The sequence below is a fragment of the Barbus barbus genome (genome assembly GCF_936440315.1).
Source record: "Barbus barbus genome assembly, chromosome: 17".
Lineage (NCBI taxonomy): Eukaryota > Metazoa > Chordata > Actinopteri > Cypriniformes > Cyprinidae > Barbus > Barbus barbus.
This window is the reverse complement of record NC_136745.1, coordinates 9,949,533-9,971,931: the sequence shown is the minus strand read 5'-3', so window position 1 is coordinate 9,971,931 and position 22,399 is coordinate 9,949,533. Positions and strand designations below refer to the sequence as shown.

The window sequence follows — 22,399 nt, the reverse complement described above, 5'->3', positions numbered from 1 at the left end:
TAAATGAGCCACTCTGTCCCTCCTGCTTTATTTTCACATCACTTTGAGGAAACAGTTAGCCAGTACAGTAAGCAAACAACACACAGACAGAGAAAGATCAGACGATTCTTGAGAAGAGCTGCAAAGTGTCATCTGTGATGGTAAATTACCACACTGTAAAAAAAAAAAAAAAAAAGTTGAGCCAAATTTTAAGGCAACCAGCTTCAGCAGATTTTTGAGTTTTCTCAACTTATTTTTTTAGGAAATATCTAAACTTTTTGTTGTATAAACTTAAAACAAGAAGTTGAGAAAACTCAAAAAATCTGCTAAAGCTGGTTACCTTAAAATTTCTAAGTTGGAACATGAGCGTTTCCATCTTTATCTCTCTTTCCTTTCAGCCAGTACGTCTCAATCTCCACATTCCCCTGACAGAGAAAAACAGATTACATCAATAAAGTAGTTGTAGTTTGTTGACGGATCGGTCATATCTTTCAAATGAAACCATTATCCCTGTATCATGTTAAAATTACGAGTATGAATGTTATTTTCTAAATCAAACTGATAATTTGATTCAATACAAGTCACTAAAAATCACAATATGAAAAAGAAAAACAGGTAAAAACATTTAACATGATACTTCTAACAATCTACAAAAAAAGAGGTATTTAAAACTATTTTAAATGTAACTTTTTTTTATTTAATAGGAATATCAAACAGTATTTTAAATGCATATTTTTTACTTTAAAGTTTTTTATTTAATTTAAAAAAATGGTGTCTGTATGCTTTCCTGAAGCTCAAAATAGTCGCAAAACCCCTGCATTGTTTATTTATTAGTTTGCTAAAGCAGCATCACTATTATTATTGCTCATTATTCTTTCCTCGTTAAACAGCACTAATTATAAAGGTGGTTAGACAGGTCTCGGATCAGTTCACTGGATCTCAGATGGTCCTGTTTGAGAAAGTTTTGAGTAGATTTTTCAGTCCAGTTACTTAGTGACTGATCTTGATGGTGATGGTACCGCGTCTCTCAAAGATAAAGTGACTTCCTTTCAGGTGCTCATAAGTAGCGCTGCTCAGCTGTATGTGCATTTCCTATAAATAACAGATCAGTCGATCAATAGAGTCAAATGTCAGTCAGACAGCAGGCGTTCAGGCCTGTGAACGGCCACTAGGAGTTCAGTTCTGTTATAAACAGAGGAATGCTCAATAAAACCAACAAACATCAATCTAATGAGTGTGTAATATTATGGGGGCTTTTGATTAAAACTGCACTAACCCCATCATTCCCGTTTCAACGAAATGCTCAAATTAAGGACACACAAATGTGTGTGCAATATATATGATGAAGTATAATAAAGTCCAAATATGAATTATGTTGCACTTTCCATCTACCTTCCCATTGCTCTCCATGGCAGATGCCGTGTGGACTGTATCACCATGAAGACCGTAGCGAGGCATCTTGTGACCTATGACCCCAGCCACCATCATACCAGAATGAATTCCTAAGAGAAGAATGAAACAGGTCAAAATAGCACAGTCATAATAAAATATCAGTACAAAGTCCTTGTCTAACAGCTCTTTTTAATACCTAGTGAGCGTTTTGAAAGAAACCAAGACTTATGTTTGGCAAGAATGCATTAAATTGATCAAAAGTGAGGGTAAAGACATTAATGTAACAAAAGATGTTTCAAATAAATGCTGTTCTTCTGAACTTTCTATTCATCTGCTGACATTGATAATGTTTCTTGAGCAGCAAATCAGCATATTAGAATGATTTCTGAAGGATGTGACGCTGAGGACTGGAGAAATGATGCTGAAAATTCAGCTTTGATCACAGCAATAAATTACATTTTAAAATATATTCAAATAGAAAACAGTTATTCTAAATTGAAATAATATTTTACAGTATTACTGTTTTTGATCAAATAAATGCAGCCGTGGTAAGCATAAAAAAACGTATTTTTAAAACAGTTTAGAAAAATCATCCTGATGTCAAACTTTTTAGTGTATATTGCATAAAATTGTTCATTATTTTGCAAAAAAATAAAAATGAATGTAAATAATGAAAAAACTAATTCTAAATTTAAAATAAAATACTGTATTCAGTAAATTAGTTAATTAATAAGAAAAGACGTTCCCACACGAATCTGGATATTGTTTCCGTTGGACGGGTCTTTGAGATGATCAATAGAACGAACCATATCTAGAGCCATGTCACAAATATTGTGAGTGTGATACTTGGTCTTTTCTGGAGCGCCTGCCACCACCATGTAGGCATCACCTATAGTTTCAACACACACACACACACACACACACACACATCAGTGTGAGAAACATCTGTATCAACATGTGATCGTGCTGGAACCACAGAAGAAATGCGCTCACCTTAAACACTCTGTGATTCTCACTGAGTGTGTCGAAGAGTGTGTACATGGTGTTGAGCATGGAGACCACCTGCGTGGGAGTGATACGACTGCAGATACGAGTGAAGCCCACCACATCGCTGAACAGGATGGTCACATCAGGAAACACCTGAAAATGATCAGACATAGTGATGATCAAGTCGAAACTACATAAAATGATTAAACCAGTCAGATGAAAATGAAAATTGTAAATGTGTGCCATCAGAATGAGAGTCCAGACAGCTGATAAAAACATCAAGTAATCCACACCACTCCAGTCCATCAGTTAACATCTTGTGAAGTGAAAAGCTATGTGTTTGTAAGAAATAAATCTTTCTCTTCTGGCCAAAATACCAGTCCATATTTCATAATAACATTCCTCCAGTGAAAAGGTGCATCGCCTGTTGTCCTCTCACATTAAAAGCAGTTTTTCACTTCACAAAATGTTAACTGATGGACTGGAGTGGTGTGGATTACTTGTGGATTATTGTGATGTTTTTATCAGCTGTTTGGACTCTCATTCTGACGGCACCCATTCATTGCAGAGGATCCAGTGGTGAGCAAGTGATGTAATGCTACATTTCTTCAAATTTGTTCCCATGAAGACACTCTTGACCTGCCCCGAGGATGAATACATTTTAAGGACATTTTTGGGTGACCTATTCCTAAAATCTGACCCATTCCAAAAAGTTCACTAGCTTCACTTGTTTAAAAAATGTTGAAGCTCATAATTAATTGTTGCTTGAGGTTTTTTTTTTAAGAAATTAATACTTTTATACAGCAAGGATGCTGAAGTATGAAAATTCAGCGTTGCCATCACAGGAATAAATAATATTTTAAAATAAAATTAATATTTTGTTGCACAAGATTTTAGAGACAACATTTTCAATAATAAAAACAAAAACTTTCATGAAAATCCATAAATCCAAATGGAAAAACAAGACTAATTGGTTTAGACACTCGTAACACCTGCATGAAATTAAAGGTGCAGGTGTTCTAACCTCACAGGTGTTCACAGCTGGTTCTCCTTTCCGCAGTCGCTTAGCAACAGGTTTGGGAATCATTCTGTTCAGAAGACCATCCGTCTTTTTTATCTCGTAGTCCAACATTTTCATGCTTTCCTCTAACTTTCTGGATTTCTTTTGCTCCTGTGGGACAGAAAGAGAAAGACAAAGATATAGAGAATGAAGGACAGGCAATAAGAGGAGAACAGGTCTGTGATGCCCTTAGCATGTGTTGTTGAGAATGCTTTTACACTTTAAAATAGACCACTAAGGGAACCAAATAAAGGAAAGAAATCAGTTCTCCAATGCAATCCAAAACTGAATTAAAAACAGATATACAAATTGATTAAAACGATACAGACATTAAAAAAGATACTGAATGATACTGAAATAGTTTTTCTTTGTTTGTTTGTTAGTTTTTTACATATAAGTCTAAATTCTTTCTCAGACCCCTACAGTGCAAGAGCAAACTGAGCCGAATGACACATGGAGCAAACTGAGCCTGATCTGGATTTCTGCAGGCTTGAGGCCCGACAGCTGTACCTGTATGAGGGCTCTCTTGAGCTCTTCAGACTGCTGAGTTCCTGCCAGCACCAGATCTCTGCTCGAGTCATGCATGCTCAGCTCATTGATGTACAGACCTATCTTAAACATGGCACTCAAACTCTCCATGCTGCAAAGACAGCACACACACATACAAAGAACCTGTTTTTAAGCACTATAATTATTATGCATACAGAAAACAAACAGAAATACACCCGCACTGTTTAATGTGTGTGTTTTGTGTCTTACACTGGAGTGCCCAGGAAGATGATGGACTCCCACTCTGGCATGTATCTCATCTGACCCAGTTTCAGGCAGCGGCTGCCATCACCCCAGCTCTCCATCGCATTAGCACTGTTTCCATCTGACACCATTAGAGGACAACAAACATGTTAGCATTACTTTATTCATGTGTTTTCCTCTTAAACATCAAATATAGTGAAGCTAGACTTAATTTCGATGTTAAAGTCAACCCAAACCGTCATAATATTGTTTTATAACTCATTTATTCACCATCATTTTGTTTAAAGACCCATATGACTTTCAAATGAATCAAATATTATTTACTGGCATAACTGTGTAGAGTATAAAAATATATTAATAAATGCATGTAAATATATAAAATTGCAGTAAATAAGTAAATGAATAAAGTGCAAATAGAAAACTGTCATGATATTTTTTGTCATTATAGAGCTGATTGTATTGGTCACTTTTTAATTATATGAAAAAGAGCATCTGGGACATTCTACTGGTGTTCTACTGGAATAAAGAAAGGTCTGAAATAACATAAACGTGAGTAAACAACAACAGAACTTTCATTTTTGGGTGAACTCTCTCTTTATATCACTGTCCAAAATGGGAAGAATCTCAGTAATCTCAGTTCAATAAACAAGTTAATATTAAGCGATTTGCATTTTAGGAACACTGTCTGATTTTGATCTGTTTCGTCAACGAAAATTGTTCCAAACAAACTGGTGGTTTTAGTTTGATTTTTAAAGGATAATTTCAGTGATTTAAAACATTTCATATTTCTGTATTTACAACTTTGTATTTAATCACATAACTGTATGTATGCTCAGTTTTGATTTCAATTTCATTGTATTCAGTTCCTGTTTTGTCTGCCTTAGTGATCTATTTTATAGTTTTATAGTGATCTAGTTATTTCTCCGTTCTTTCTCTGTTTTCCCACCGCTAGTTTCAAGGAGGGAAAAAGCTTGCGGGCTATGTGCAGGAGTTTATTAACAGCTGCTGCAATGACCTCCCCTTGATGGAGTGTTTTAGGTGTGGGCTGGATCCCTGTTGGACCCTGGAAAAGTACATCAATTTTGCACCACGGGTAGATGGAGAGCTCACGCCTGCCTTGATGAACGAGCCAGAGACTGAGAAGTGGACAGAGCCAAGAATTTCCCCAGAGCATGAGCTCCACTGTGAGTCTGACCAGGTGTGCGAGCCGGTGGTATTAGTGGAGCTCAATACTGATTGACTGGGAAATGGAGGTAGTGCTTCCCACCTTGCCACCATTGGTTCTAGACTCCAGCACTGCTCCTACTCCTCGTCCTCCTCCAGTGCCCCTGCCTTCCCTTCTCAGTTGGACTTTTACAGCTCGTTGATCCGCATTCTTGGGGGTGGGGCGTGCTTTAAAAAGTATGCTGTGTTTTGGTTTCATTTTCATTGTATTCAGTTCCTGTTTTTTTGTGTCTTATGCTCAGTATACATTGTATGATCTCGGGCTGTCCCAGATGAATAATGACCAATGTAAAACAATCACTGGGATTTCTTTGGTTGTGGCTCCTAAACAGTGGTCCTGCTACGTCATACTGTGACTGTTGTCACGGTCTTGCGAGTCTGGTATGTGGGATTCCAATAAGGTATCTATTGTCCTCTGCCTCTTTGTTTTCAGTAAACATAAAAACCACAAACGACGAAGCGTGATTTATCTTGCTCTATCTGTTTACCATTAGCACATGCTGATGACATTTTATTTTTCTATGCTAACTTACTAACGTCATAGACTACAATTCAATCCATGTCATCATCATCCAGTCTATATATGCAAGTTTATTAGATCAATGTAGTACAGTGTGATTTGTAATCATCTAATAAAACTGCTGAAATCGCACAGACTATAAAAGGTTTTTGTTGATCTAGCTAGTTTTCCTTTATTTATTCACCTGTCTGGATTCAGTTCATTATCTTGAAGTTCCTCTATTTCTGATCTTCCTTTGTCTGGTATTGTAACTGTTTTGTTGCTGTTTACCTGTGGATTTATCTAAATTATTTAATAAATACTTTTATTCAGGAAACCTCCTTGTTTAGCATCCTCCTTTGTCTTCTTCGGACACTAAATGTGACAATAATATTGTTATGAATTTAAATGCATTCATGCCACCTCTGAGCCTCATTATACAGTCTATAAATATGCCTAAATGCCACTTTTTGTGTTCTATGCCATCTCTGTAGTGCAAAGATTTTAATTTAGAATTTAATTTTATTGGTAACTTATTCTTCCTGATTGCGATTCATTCTAATGGAATCTATTGTTTTAATTTTGAAAAGATTATAAATATAAGTTAATGAATTTGACAAAGGAAGACATTTATAAAGGTTATAAAAAAATGTCATTACACAGATAAAAAATACTCCTGCAAATCACTTTAAGGAGTCAAATATTGCCTCGTAATGGGGAGGTTAACAGGTTTAATAGGTTTCTGTTTGAATGTAAAACATTTGAACAAAAGTATTAATAAATAATAGAAAAAAGAAAATGGTTATTTTAAATTGCAATAATATTTTACAATATTGCTGTATTTCTGATTAAACAAACGCAGCCTTGGTGAGCAAAAAGGACTTTAAAAAAAGCATTAAAAAATAAAAACATTGTAAAATATCTTATAGATTCCAAACTTGGTAACTAGTGTGACATTTATTTACACTTCAATACAGAAAAAGGCAACCATATAAAAAAGAGATTGCATATGTATACTTCTTCTATATATTGTATACTTTCAGTAGGCTTTCTTGTATACTTCTTTTATACCTCAATTGTGTCCTACAGAAATCAACAAGATTAAATGCAGAGCAGATTGGAAAACGACATTTCAAAAATTATCTTAAGCTCTCAAATTGTGCTCGGATCAAACATCACATTCAAATAGTTCTCAGAACCTTCAAACTCTCCCGACACTAAATGAACTGAGCCTTTAGCACCGCATTTAAGCTCAGGTCAAAGGTGAAGGTCCAACTGTGACCCTGACAGTGAGACTAAATGGATCTTAACCAGGACTGAGTGACGATCTCCAATGACAACAAACACAAATACAAACAGACATACAACATACAGACCAGTCCACACGCAAAACTGGCATCAGGTTTTTATTATGGGGGTCAGCAGGGGTGCGTCAGGGACTAAATGCTTTGCCCCATTTAGCTCCTGTCGTTTGGCTAAATTAGCAGCGATGATGTCATTGGGCAGGGGCTGAGATGAGTCTATAGAAAAAAGCTTCACACTGCTGCGCTTTCACACTCAGATCAGCCAACACACCGCACATCATCTTCTCCAGCACACACTCAGGTAAGCCAGAAACTCGCTCGTCTGGGTAAGAGGGATGTGGATGTGTGTGTGTGTGTGTGTGTCTGGACATGTAATCCGCACAGCAGCCGTGTAAACGCACAATGTCCAATCAGATGTAATCTGTCAAATCTGAACTTTTATCATGACAAAATGCTTCCTGTAACTTCAATGAAGAGCAGCTAAACTAAGCCAATAAATTTAGTGGAGTTAAAAAAAATAAACTGAACATTTTAATCAAATGAAATTGAATGAAAAAAAAAAAAACATACAGTAACTCCAGTCAAAAGATTCTGTCATAAAGCATTAATTTTTTAAGTAATTTCACACAGAGTATAGTATTATCAAAAATTAACTTTCATTAGGGACCAATATTTACTCTCTAGAGTTGACTTTTATGGGCATTGTTTACCAGATAAAACACCCTGCATGTCATTTTTTAAAGTCAAATACTAATTCAATATCAGTTATCATATGTACTGTTACCTATTAAATCAACATGTAAGTTATATTTTATGCAATATTATAATTTAATTTATATTAATTAAATAAAATGTGCAATTTTCAATAATAACACAATTATTTTATTATTACAATATAGTACAATAATATAAAATAATATATTGTAATAACACAATTATTTTATTATTACAATGTATTATTTTATATTATTGTTTAATATTTTATCAAAATAATATAAAAAAAATTATTAAAAATACATTGGATGCTATTATGTTGTGCAATTCAACTCAATATTCAACTATTAGAATATAATTTTTAAAATCAAAATATTTAAATGTTACAATTACAATACACGGGAATTCATTACAAAACATTACTAGTCCAAAACTACAGCAGATATTAATTTTAAAACATCTTCAAACTCTCCCGAGACTAAATGATCTGAGCCTTTAGTGCCACATTTAAGCTCAGGTCAAAGGTAGAGGTCCGGCTGTGACCCTGACAGTGAGACTAAAACATGGATCTTAACCAGGACTGAGCGACGAGCTCCAATGACAACAAACACAAATACACACAGACATACAACATACAGACCAGCCCACACGCAAAACTGGCATCAGGTTTTTACCGTGGGGGTCAGCAGGGGTGCGTCAGGGACTGAATGGGAATTCATTATAAAACTACTATTACTAGTCCAAAACTAAAGCAGATATTAAATTTAAAAAGTCTAAAAATAATAATAATAATAATAATAATAATAATAATATAATTTGTAATTGAATTAATAAAATAATAATTACATAATAGCTTAAATATTAAAAATAATAAAACTACTATTATTATTATCATTATTTTCATTATTATTTTTATTATTATTATTATAAGCAGGATATGAAACATTTGCTGTGTTGTGATGTGTGTTCAGACCGAGAGGATGCAGATGGCACAACGTAGTCTCACCAAACAGAGACAGCAGCAGGCCATGATCCTGAGCAGAGAAACAAAGGGAGGTAAGACACACACACACACACACACACACACACTACAAAAATACTTAGATGAAGCCCTATAGAAGCAAAAAACACCCATTCTTACAAAATGACATATCATGCTATAAAATAATCAGAGCAATCATATGGTGATTGCGGACGGACTTCAGACTTGTAAGGACTCATATGAGAGACGGTGCAGTTGATTGACAGGAGCAGAACAGATCAAAGCAGATTCTTCCTCAGTCACTTGAGTGATTTAAACAGAGGGAAATCTCCACATCCAACATTCCTGAAACTATCCCAACGCCTCAGTGTGTTTGTTTGCGATTTTCCATTGACGTAAGCCACAGCATGTCCATCCGATCTGGCATCACAGCAACTCCAGCTCAGCTGAATCTGACTCTGGAGAGGGAATTTTATAAGAATAAGCAACGGGCCGCTGCTAGCATGAGCCCTGGCAGGAATGCCCTCACTGAAAAGGCCACTTGAGGGCGAGTCCATTTCTCCAAGGGTTCCACATTCTGCAGTCTAATAATAATCATCACTGTTACCCATATAACACAACAAACACAACAGCAGCGGTGACAGAAGAACCCGAGAGCAATGACAATGCAAGAGATCAGATCAGTCAAAAAAAGAGCGGCCCTAAAAAAACATTTGGACAGTAAAGCCCCACTTAGAAATGTTACTAATAAAATATCAGTCCAGACCTTTAATCATGAGGCATGAGACGCCACCACCAAATTACATCCTCATAAAGCACTTTACACCACTGTGCAATTTTGGGATCGGTAAGATGTTTTTCATCTTTCTGAAAGAAGCTCACAACAGCTGCATTTGTTTAATGGCAGTTGGACCCGAAGTTTGTGGGTTCGAGTCTCAGGTCCGGCAGGGATTGTAGCTGGGGGAGTGAATAACCAACACTCTCTCCACCTTCAATACCACGACTGAGGTGAGACCCTTGAGCAAGGCACCGAACCCCCAACTACTCACCGGGCGCCGCAGCATTGGCTGCCCACTGCTCCGGGTGTATGTTCACTACTGTGTGTACATTTGGATGGGTTAAATGCAGAGCACAAATTCACCATACTTGGCCACACACCACTTCCCTTTTAAGGGAAGTCGTGGTCTAATGGCTAGAGAGTTGGACTCGTAATCCAAAGGTTGCGGGTTCGAGTCTCAGGCCGGCAGGGATTGTAGGTGGAGGAAGTGAATGTCCAGCGCTCTCTCCACCCTCAATACCACGACTGAGGTGCCCTTGAGCAAGGCACCGAACCCCCAACTGCTCCCCGGGCGCCGCAGCATAAATGGCTGCCCACTGCTCCAGGTGTATGTTCACGGTGTGTGTGTGCACGTTGGATGGATTAAATGCAGAGCACGAATTCCGAGTATGGGTCACCATACTTGGCTGTATGTCACTTCACTTTCACATTTTTTTTTATTATCAACTTTTTTTGAATATATTTTTAAATGTATTCTTGTGACACAAAAAAAATTATTTTCTGGAGCCATTACTCCAGCAGGGATATTATAATGAACTAAAACTAAAACCAATGAAAAAATGTTGTTACTTGAAATAAAAATGTGTTAATTGAAATAAAATTATTTCTAAATCAAAATTAATTTGAAAAAACTATATAGACATTTCAAAATAACAAAAAAATAAAAAAATAAAAGCACAACAAAATAACTAAGACTTTAAAATTAACATGCAAGCAGAAAATATAAAAATAAAATCTAAGTATATCAGTGACACTAAAATAACATACAGCAAAAAAAAAAATCTATGAGCCCAAAGTTGAATACATATGTATTAATCTATTAATCATTCAGTACCATGGTAAAAACTGTTCCAAAAACAAAAACTCTTATGAAAATGATGTCCATACTGTAAAACACTTCACAAAGATCAAGGATGAATGACACTGATGTCACTAAAGCGAGCGTATGTGTGTGAGAAGGTCTGAACCTTGGGAAGAAGATCAGCGTTCCTAGGGATGTGATGATGGAGGAGCTGAACCTGAACACCAACAGAGGATCCATCATGTTCCAGGAGCGCCAGAGGAGAGTGGAGAGATTCACTCTGGAGAACTCAGCAGACGGTCCCTTCATCTTATACGTAAGACACCCTGTTTTAAGACACACAATACTTCCATGAAATTTTGGGGAGAAAATTTAAAACTGAAATAAAATATATACAACCCGAATTCCAAAAATTTTGGGATGTTTTTTTTTTTTTATTTGAATAAAATGAAAAAGAAAAGAATTTCAAATCACATGAGCCAATATTTTATTCACAATAGAACATAGATTACATTTACATTTAGTCATTTGGCAGACGCTTTTATCCAAAGCGACTTACAATTGGGGAATACAAAAAGCGATTCATCTTGAAGAGGCAATCAGACAGAGGAAGTGCTCGTAACACCAAGTCTCAGTCATTGTTCAAATAAGTACAAGCTAGTAAGGGAGGGAGAGAAAGATAGAGGGAAAGAGTGAGGTTTTTTAATTTTTTTTGAGTTTAGGATGAAGTCAAGTACTGCCGAAAGAGATGAGTTTTCAGTTGTTGCTTGAAGATTGACAGGGATCCGGCATTCCGTATAGGGGTGGGAAGATTATTCCACCAGCCAGGAATGGTGAACGAGAATGTTCTGGAGAGTGATTTTGAGCCTCTCTGTGATGGTACCACAAGGCGTCGCTCACTAGCAGATCTCAGACTTCTGGAGGGGATGTAGGTTCGTAATAGTGAGTGGCAGTAGGAGGGTGCTGAGCCTGTGGTAGTTCTGTATGCAAGCTGTGTTGTGCAGCAGGCTTTGTCAGAAAGGGCCTGATCTTTCTGATGTTGTGTAGTGCAAACCTGCAGGATCGAGCAGTCTTTGCAATGTGCTCTTTGAAGGTCAGCTGGTCATCAAAGATTACACCAAGATTTCTGACCGAAGTTGATGGGGTAATCATTGATGAGCCTAACTGAACCGTGAAGTCATGCTGTAGGGTCGGAGTGGCAGGGAAGACTAGAAGTTCCGTCTTTGCAAGGTTAAGCTGTAGGTGATGTTCTTTCATCCATGCCGAGATGTGCGCCAGGCAGCCTGGGATCCATGCACCGTTGGGTCATCTGGTTGAAAAGAGAGATAGAGCTGTGTTTCATTGGCGTAGCAGTGATAGGAGAAGTCATGTGCATGTATGATGGGACCCAGCGATGTAGTGTATGTGGAGAAGAGGAGGGGTCCAAGAACCGATCCCTGAGGAACTCCAGTGACCAGTTGATGTGTTTTGGATACCTCCCCTCCCCAGGCCACCCTGAAAGATCTACCGGTGAGATAGGATTCAAACCAGCGAAGTGGAATCCCAGTGATGCCCAGTGATGAGAGGGTAGACAGGAGAATCTGATGATTGACAGTGTCAAAAGCAGCAGAAGAGGACATGTTGTAGGATGGCTGGATAGGAGAAGTTTGGATACTTCTGCCTCGGTGAGGGGACAGAAGGAGAAGGTGGGAGGTGGAGGTGTAGATAAAATAACAAATGTTTAAACTGAGAAATGTTACAATTTTACAAATTTTACAATTTTATCCACAAAATGAGCTCATTTCAAATTTGATACCTGCTAGGTTATGAGTTTCTGGAGTTTTGATGTTGGAATTTGGTCCCATTCTTGTCTGATATAGGTTTCCAGCCGCTGAAGAGTTCATGGTCGTCTTTGACGTATTTTTTGTTTAATGATGCCCCAAATGTTCTCTATAGGTGAAAGATCTGCACTGCAGGCAGGCCGATTCAGCTCCCGGACTCTTCTACTACGAAGCCATGCTGTTGTAATAGCTGCAGTATGTGGTTTTGCATTTTCCTGCTGAAATACATTTCGTCTGGAGGGGAGCATATGTTGCTTTAAAACCTTTATGTACCTTTCAACATTCATAGTGCCTTCAAAAACATGTAAGCTGTCCATACCATATGCACTTATGCACCCCCATACCATCAGAGATGCTGGCTTTTGAACTGAATGCTGATAACACACTGGAAGGTCTCCCTCCTCTTTAGCCCGGAGGACATGATGTCCGTGATTTCCAATAAGAATGTCAAATTTGGGCTCATCTGACCATAGAACACTTTTCCACTTTGAAAGAGTCCATTTTAAATGAGCCTTGGCCCACAGGACATGATGGCGCTTCTGGACCATGTTCACATATGGCTTCCTTTTTGCATGACAGAGCTTTAGTTGGCACCTGCAGATGGCACAGCAGATTGTGTTTACTGACAGTGATTTCTTGAAGTATTCCTGGGCCCATTTAGTAATGTCAATGACAGAATCAGCCCAATGAGTGATGCAGTGTCGTCTGAGGGTCTGAAGACCACGGGCATCCAACAAAGGTCTTTGGCCTTGTCCCTTACGCATGATGTTATGCACTGTAGATGATGAGATTTGCAAAGCCTTTGCAATTTGACGTTAAGGAACGTTTTTAAAGCATTCCACAATCTTTTTGCGCACTCTTTCACAGATTGGAAAGCCTCTGCCCATCTTTACTTCTGAGAGACTCTGCCTCTCTAAGACATTCCTTTTATAGCTAATCATGTTACAGACCTGATGTCAATTTTTGTTTAGACCTGTAGCCATCATCAAATTTGAAATGAGCTCATTTATTGGATAAAAGTGTAAAATTTCTCCGTTTAAACATTTATGTTATCGAATAAAATATTGGCTCATGTGATTTGAAAGTCTTTTAGTTTTCATTTTATTCAAATTTATAGCTAGTGAACAAGAGCAACTTTTCTCATTTTATTGTTTAAAAAAAGTACTAAAATAAACTAAATCAGCTAAAACTTAATAAAAAGTATATAGAAGCACACACACAAATGCATGTGTGTGTGATAAAAAACAATGATAAAAACAAATAAACAAGAAAATTACTAAAACTTTAACTAAAATATAACAAAATTATAATTAAATATAATAGTAACAATACATAAAAATAAAATCTATTTCAAAATATGAATAAAAACTCTAATATTACATTAAAATCAATGAGAGTATAGTAACTCTTGAATACTTAGGCTAATTATGTCTATGAACAAAAGAATAAAAAAGAAACTCACAGGTTCATAGATAGCAAATATAAGGTCATGTGACGGATATGCCCAGAATATTGCCTGGATTTACTGCAAGAATCCATTTGATGAGGTAATGAAACCCGTCTCACGTTCTCCTGCTGGGCATCCTTTATGTCAAACACTCCCAGCTGCAATGCTACAGATTAGAAAAGACAGATGTGGCTTCAGGTTAAAGGTCATGCATATATGCTTTACAAGACACTGGATAAATTGCTCTGTCCTAAACATCTTCCATCAGAACAACATGGATCAGAACCAAATCCAGAACCAGAACCACATGATGACAGACATGCAGGGAGGGAAAGAAAACCTGCTGTATCCAGTGGCCGGTAAACACAGCCTCGTCACCACCCTCAAGAACACAGTTGCCAAGAAAGGAAGCCCTAACGTCCTGGCACCAGGTACACACACTCTTTTGATTATTAATTACCAAATACATGACTTTTATTGTCATTTCTCACAAATGGGTTTCGATACGTTTCATTATATCATTGACTTGAGCAAACTTGAAATCCAAAGTAGCCTCTGAAATTGGTACCTATACGCTACCACCTAGTAACCATTTAGGATATCCTAGCAATTGCATAGCAATGGACAAAAAAGATACTCTGAACACAAGAGCAACTGCTTAGCAAAACCCTGTTAACCACATACCTTAGAAACATGACAGTGAGTTTTGCAAAAACAAGCACAGCTAACATTTTATATAAAAAAACAAACATAAAAATCTAATTTATATTTATAATAACTTTATTTTATAATAGTTTTAATTATACATATTTAACTTTAAATTGTCTTAGTAAGATTAATAATTTGTGTTCATAATCTTGACTCAAAGCGCATAAAAACTTGCACTGTAAAAATGACTTTAACGTAGTTTTCATTTTTGTATTACTAGTTTATATGTCTTCCAGTAAAATATCTAAAAATATTTTAAAAAAGACAAATACCCTTGTTGAGAACAGTGCTGTTATTGCTAACTACCAATTTAAAAAACTATTACATATGAAATAAATACTATACAAATATCACAACTTTTAAAAATTGTTTTGGTAATTCAAATAAAGTGTAAATAAAAATCAAATCAATTAAAATATGAATATTAGATGAAAATTTTATACAAAAAATGAAAACAAAAACGAACATAAAAACTGAAATAAGATTAAATTGAAGTACAAACATTATTAAAACTTAAATAAATTAAAGCTATACATGAACACATCTTTTAAATAATAATACAAATAAATGACAAAAGAACATAAATTTACTAAACAAAAAAATAAATAAAAAATGCAAAAATAAAAAGCTAATTCAATTTCTTAAATACTGTATTTATTACAGTAAATACATTAAATACTGTGTGTGTGTGTGTGTGTGTGTATGTATATATATATATATATATGAAATACTTAAATACATAATCCATGACAATTGTGTCTTTAATATAAACTAGCATATTTATTTCATACAATAACGAAATTTTTCGTTATTGTATGAAATAATTATTTCATATTTCATACAATAACGAAAAATATGAAAAATACATACTTTAATATGTAGCCTATTTATTAACATACGTATAATTAAAACTAACAAAATAATTTACAAACAATAAATATATCAAAAGAATTGAAAAAATAAATAAATAATTGGTCCTCTTTAATATATTAAGTATTGGTCCTTCTTAAATACATTTATCTTGCTTCAATAATTTTTAGATATTTTAATTAACTGGCAAACAGACAAAACTGATCGTTAAGAAAATGATTTTTGCAGTGCATAGAAACACATAAGTGTATTTCTGAATATGAGGAGCATGCTTGTATGTATTTCTGACGTCTCTGAGAGCAGCTTCGCTCTTCACTCATCTGATAAACTGTAATCATTAGCTCGTTGCTGTGCTTAATTATCTCCGTCTAATGTTCTTCCTCCGTCTGTGGAGCCCTTAATAAACATCCATCTCCTGTTTCCATCTCCTTATCTGCCCGTGGCCCCTGAAGGGACCAGTCTGGATGTCCGCTCCTGGGCGAGCTATGAGCTAAACACCGTAGCATGCTAGAATGCGCTTCAGGACAGCAAAGCTCCCTCTATAATTGGCCTGTGAATCACCAAGCACCATCCTATCCTTTTAGGCTACTCTGGGCCGCTTAGAGAGATCCCTCGAGAGAAATTCAACGCCACGGTGATCCCGAAGTCTTATTGTTCACCATGGCAGGAAGCCCTGGGAGAAAATGAAGAGCTTGTGTCTTCACTCAACCCTCAGATAGCGGAGCCGCCACAGAAACTCCCTCCAGCGAACTACAGGTGCTTCAACAGGTAAGATAGTACCTTTCAGGGAAAGTCTGTTCACTTGGCGGCCATATTTGAAACGGAGAAATTCTGAAATCATAGAAAAACCAACTTACACACTTCCTTTTGAATTCCATTTACACATTTGACATATGTAAAGTCTTTGATTAAACTACAATAATAACACAAAAATTGGAATTAGGTCGCGTTTGCTACACTGCAAAGACTCACTAATTTAGTCCATCAACAAATTACAATTCTGTGAAAAATATAGTGCAGCGCATGACATGGATTTCAACACTGTTGTTCAAATGTTTATGGTCGGTAATATTTTGCATTAGGACACTTAATTGCATCATTTACTCTGCTTACATGTAAAAGCATGTTGCTGATTGTTAATTGTGCCAAACTTACTTAAAGTTTTTGTTAAAGATTATATATTATATATAAACATTCAAATAAAATAGCCTAATTGGGGTTCTTGAAACTGATCAGTGTAAATTCTGCATTTTAAAATAGTTTAATTTAAATTTAACTTTTGTGATATTTACAAAACAACCAAATTCTTTTAGTGGAGACTGCAATTAGGCCTATTTGATTGAAAATACAGTAAAAACAGTAATATTGTACAATATTATAATCCAACCTGAATTTTCAGCATCATTACATCAGTGTCACATGAAATATTTCTCAAGATTATAAATGTTGAAAAAGCAGAAAACGTATGCATCCAACACAACCGAGGTTCTTTCGAAAGATCACCATGACCTTTAATGCATGACAAATACAAATGTCTTGCAAATGACGAGTTTTTCTTCAAAAGCGGTTTTGTCAACCTTGTACCTTGGTTTTTAGGTGAACCGGTGCAAAAGACTGCTGAAAGTAACATAGCTCCAGCTAAATGTCTTTTAAATTATTACATGTAAAAAGATTGCAATGGGTAATTTATTTCAGTCAGTTCCTGTTATTTTTATAATACACATCAGATGGTCAATGAACAGGTTATGAGCATGCCGTCTGACTCTAACTATTAACTATCCTTCATCATGACTGCTGAAACAAAACCGAAAGAGTTGCATCAAATGGTTCATCGATGCATCACAATAATGTGACACAATATAGCCTACTGCAGCCCATGTAGGGTTGGGATTCCCCTGTAACAGCTTCTTTATTTGGGAGGGATTAAGTCTTCATTCTCTGCGGTACCAGAAAGCCGAGGCAAAATATGATATGAGAAACGGCCTTGAGTGTCACCAAGACGTTTTGGCACATTAGCTCCATGCGTGCTGATGGTGTGCCTTAAATAGACCCAACAAGACTAATCCACAATATCAAATTATGAAGTCCACTTAAGAGAGCTGCGACGTTTCCACTGCGTCTTCCCATTTGAAACGGGATCCGCAGAGGAGCGAACGGCTGAGGAACTATTTAAACGCACCGCCGGCTTCTCCTGTCACGAATTTCAGAGCCTCAAGACACATTGCGCATACAGAAGATCAGGTTTCTCAGATACAAACTATAATTGCGTCACCATGTGGAGTCAAATCCAGAAGCAAGAATATCTTGAGGCTGCAGGACTGTGTCCATCAAGTGACTTATAGTTTTGAAACTGAACAAAATTACATGCAGTTTCTTCAAACTTCATGCAATTTTATTCCAGATGAATTATTGGTATTGAATACCAACTTTACACCATCAAGTTCTCACTGAATCGGGATTATTCTCATTAACTAATATGATTAAAAACATTTTTAGCAAATAAAATGAAGCTGGAATAATAAGTTAAGAATAAATAATTTTAGGTTGAAGCATTAAAATTACTAACTGTAATAATATATATATATATATATATATATATATATATATATATATATATATATATATATATATATATATATATAAAGAGTAACTGTAAATAAAACCTGAAATTTAACTAAAACTGAAATACAAATAAATTAAACCTAAATATTAAAATAACAACAAACAAAAAAAAAACTTGACTTTTTTTAAACCCCACTTTATCACTCGTGTGAATTCTAAGTTATTCTGTTCTCTTATAATAGGACTAAAGGCAGTGTTCTAAAGAATGGTACTGGCTGTCATGTTACTGTCACTGATTAAGACAGGGGAGGGCGGCAGTCTGTAAAAGTTTTACGGGGTGGGTTTTCTTTATGTTAATGGGTTTTTAAAGGCAGACTTGAGTTAATTCATTTGCAGTGGTACAAATTTCTCTCATTTGTTCAGTTCACTTATTTGTTTGATAGTAATGACTGAAATTAATATAATAAGTTGTAATGTCAATGGTTTAAATGGCCCCCATAAACGTACAAGTTTTTTACAACTACTGCACGAAAAAAGGTTGACAATGCTTTAATCCAGAAAGCTCATTTGTGGATGGATGATGTTCATAGATGCAATAATAAATATTACGAGGTGGTCTCTTTTGCTGCGACTGACAATAAAACTAAAGGTGTTTTGATAACTTTTTGAAGAAATTTAAATATTTCCATTTTAGACAGAATTGCCTGTACATCCCTTGTGAAAAGTAATTCTCCCTGATCCTAACTGATAACTCCGTTGTTTCCGCTTCGGTTGTTTGCTCTTTTCTCCTCGTACAATCACGCAGACCATTGTTCTTTTTGTATTCATGTATGTTTTTTTTTCATGTACTTGAGTTTGTCTTTAAAAAAACAAAAACAAATTGTTCACAAAACAAAAACAAAAATAATCAAAATGAGAAAAGCACATAACAAAATTATTGAATATGAAACTAAAATATAAATATTATATGAAACATGTAAACTAAATAAAAATATTAAAAGGTTGCCTTGGAAACGAGCTGAAATGTGTTTAAGTTGAAGAATGAAAATTACTACTTGTAAAATAACTGAAAAAAAAAAAAATATATATATATATATATATAAATAAATGAAAATTACAATAGTTATACATTTTATAAATTCATAAAATATCGAAAGGTTGCCTTGAGCTGAAATGTGTTTAGTTGAAGTTGTTAAACAGAGCTTGACTAGATACGATAGACTAGATATTAAAATTATTATTTGTAAATAAAATCTCAAATTTAACTAAAACTGAAGTAGAAATAAATGAAACCTAAATAGTAATATATAAAAAGAAAACAAAAAAAAGACAAAAGCACATAAAATTACAAAAAATTTGACTAAAATTAAAATGAAAACTGTAAATATAAAAATATAAATGAAAACTACAATGAAAATACATAACTATAATAATTACAAATATTACAACAACACTGCATTGAATATTCAGAAATATGCCACATGATGAAAGTGAATGGGTTGTGAGAGCACTTGTAGATTCAGTTCAACTCTTCTTCATGTGGTTTTTGCTTTAGAGCTGCAGTGCCATTTGGAGGTCCTGTGCGCAGTCAGAGGGTGATTCCAGTTATTGGCTTTGAAGCTCTGGAGGCTCCAAATCTTTCTGGCATGACCTTGGCCACCATGTCCAAACGACGCAACTTCAACAGAGCCCCGCGGGGATGGGGCATCAGATACTCACCCGAGTCAAATGACCTGTGAGCTCGGTGTTGATCCACACCTGTAACATTAGAGGAAAAGACTGTCGCACTGTAAAGACCTGCGCTTTGCACTTTCAGCCCATCCCATTATGTTCCCTGCAGGTGAAAGGCCACAGGAGAGCAGCTGAAAAACATTAGGATGAGGAGATGGTTTTTGCGCAGTGCTGGATGAAGGAAGTCTTGGCTGTTCTCCTAAACCGTTAAAGGAATAGTTCAGCCAAAAATGACAGTTTGCTGAAAATTTTATCCATTCAAAGATGTAGATGAGTTTGTTAATTCAAGGGAACAGAGTTGGAGAAATGTAGCATTACATCACTTGCTCACCAATGGATCCTCTGCAGTGAATGGGTGCCGTCAGAATGAGAGTCCAAACAGTTGATAAAATGTTCAGCAAATTGTCTTTTTGGATGAACTATTCCTTTGACACTGCAATACAATGAGAGCTCAGTCCAAATCTTATAATTATTCATAATAGCCTCTGGCATTTCATAATTGTAGACATGTAATATGCGGTGTTCACGGTAGTGTTTCAAGTGTGCAGCAGGGGCCCCTAAAATGTGTTAAGACACTTTAAGGACATGGAAAATATGCGTTTGATATTGCATTAGATGACTAAATATTAAAAATCTTTGTTTTCACACTCTTTTTTGTCATGTTTTTCTTGTAAAATGTGTTTGTGCATCTTTCTTAAAATAAGAAGCACTTGCTTTGATATGTTGTGTCTAATGCAAAAGTGTCTAAACAGAGCAGACTGTTCATTTAATGATGGCTAGTTTCGTGTTCACAAAAGAAAATGGTAACGGCAGTTTCTTTCAATAAAAATGACTTGTTGTTTTGGAATTTCTTTTTTCATGTTACAACAGAAAAAACCTGAACTGACAGTTCATTAAAAATCCTTCAGAACACAAAGAAAAACAGAGAAATATTAGAAAACATCAAGTTCTTTTTACACTTAAGAGAAGCAAGTCAGTGGCTATGCAACTATTGTTTCTTTAAAAAAAAAAAAAACATTTTTTAACAGTTGCATCCTTTAAATAGACACTACATTTAATTATGTTAAATCTCTAGATGTAAAAGTGAATGGCATATGTGTGAGGATCTAAAAAAAACTGTACAATAACAATTCAAATTAAGCAATTCTTTTTTCACAAAAAGAAAATGAAGCCTACTTTAGGACCCTAAACATTTGCACGAATTAAACACTATTTATCCACCCAAATTGTCAGTAATCTACAGTAATGCAACAACTAACTCATTGTTTACTTTCATGTGGGACATTTTTCATTTTTGCACAACTGTAATTACAATTTGGGGGAAAATGGGTTAAATTTTTCATGTCAAACTGCAGAAAGTCCTAAACGGCGCTTCATTTTCAATGTAAACTCAAGTTAGCATTTTGATGATGTTTTAAACACTGACTTATGATAATGAGGAGGAAGAGAGTTGGTGTCTGAAGTAAGATGGGTAAACTTTAATAACAAGGGCCTATTTGTTGGTATATAAGATGTGACTGAGGCATGATGATGTGGCACTGAACCCACAAGAGCACCCCCAATCACATGACCATACCATAGTGTACCAGTCAATCACTCTGTATGATGTCACAGATCAGATTCCGCCTGCTGATGACATCACCTTCACAGATCAATAACCGCAGCAGCGAGGGAATCTTTAATTAAAATAAGTAAAATTAAATGAAATACATACTTATAGGGAGACCTGGTACTGGTTCAAGTCTGGTGCCCATCTCATCAAACTCGTCCTTGCCATCCTTCCCTTTAGCGGCCTGTGATCGGCCCCACTTCACCGCCAGCCTGCGGCCATTAATGATGAGCTTATTGAAGGTTTTCTCTGCTGCAAGCTCTATTCCCTGTCACGTGGCAAACTGAATGAACGCGCACTGCTGCCTCTGAACCAGCGTGATTGTACGGATCTCAGTACCGTACTGGTACTCTGTATGTAAAGGTGCGTTCACGCCATATCGTAATAACCGTAATTACGAGATACCAACTTGTAAAAAGCATTCACATCCTTGTAGAACGCTCTCGGTTACTCACGTAACCTCGGTTCCCTGAGATGAGGGAACGAGACATTGCTATGGGAAATACCCTTTCCTCAAATACTACTGAAGCCTTATTGAATCACGCCAGTTAAATTTGCCAATGGCGTTCAAGCGCGCAAAATATGAACGGGAATCCAACTCTATATAAGTCAGTGCTTGTACGTCATCCATTCAGAATCTTTGACTGAAGCAACTTGGCATTCTAAGATCCTGAGCTAGGTGACACGGCAATAAGCGCAATGTCTGGTTCCCTCATCTCAGGGAACTGAGGTTACGTGAGCAACCGAGAGCGTTCCCCTTCGATTCGGTCACTCTACATTGCTATGGGAACGTATAAAATCCCGCCGTGTCACAGCGATGGAGCTTGGCTCGACTAAGTATGTCAAATTTCACATTTGGAGCCATAATGAGTAAACACAGGTAAACACAGCTCAGGTCT

At 36.1% G+C, this 22,399-nt stretch overlaps 2 protein-coding genes across 6 annotated transcripts in view; one reads left to right on the top strand and one right to left on the bottom strand.

Moving 5' to 3' along the window:
* LOC306883412 (soluble guanylate cyclase 88E-like) overlaps positions 1-22,399 on the bottom strand; it is a 30,544-nt gene continuing 8,145 nt past the window's right edge. For 2 of the 5 annotated variants that reach the window (XM_079438648.1, XM_079438647.1), the window contains exons 3-13: positions 14,036-14,186; positions 10,920-11,079; positions 8,886-8,946; positions 4,178-4,292; positions 3,929-4,058; positions 3,383-3,529; positions 2,365-2,511; positions 2,178-2,260; positions 1,372-1,481; positions 320-404; positions 1-153 (exon numbers count right to left, since the gene is read on the bottom strand). In XM_079438648.1, the coding sequence (XP_079294774.1) occupies positions 2,183-2,260; positions 2,365-2,511; positions 3,383-3,529; positions 3,929-4,058; positions 4,178-4,272 (597 nt within the window). In that variant the 5' untranslated portion in view covers positions 4,273-4,292; positions 8,886-8,946; positions 10,920-11,079; positions 14,036-14,186 and the 3' untranslated portion in view covers positions 1-153; positions 320-404; positions 1,372-1,481; positions 2,178-2,182. The remainder of the gene's footprint in view (positions 154-319; positions 405-1,371; positions 1,482-2,177; positions 2,261-2,364; positions 2,512-3,382; positions 3,530-3,928; positions 4,059-4,177; positions 4,293-8,885; positions 8,947-10,919; positions 11,080-14,035; positions 14,187-22,399) is intronic. The other 3 variants (XM_079438645.1, XM_079438646.1, XM_079438649.1) reach the window with 2 other exon arrangements.
* Positions 7,438-20,735, top strand: LOC306883411 (myozenin-2-like). The gene is made up of 6 exons (XM_079438644.1): positions 7,438-7,499; positions 8,884-8,968; positions 10,912-11,069; positions 14,289-14,451; positions 16,183-16,366; positions 19,716-20,735. The coding sequence occupies exons 2-6, from the start codon at positions 8,893-8,895 to the stop codon at positions 19,897-19,899; spliced, it is 765 nt and encodes a 254-aa protein (XP_079294770.1). The 5' UTR covers positions 7,438-7,499; positions 8,884-8,892; the 3' UTR covers positions 19,900-20,735.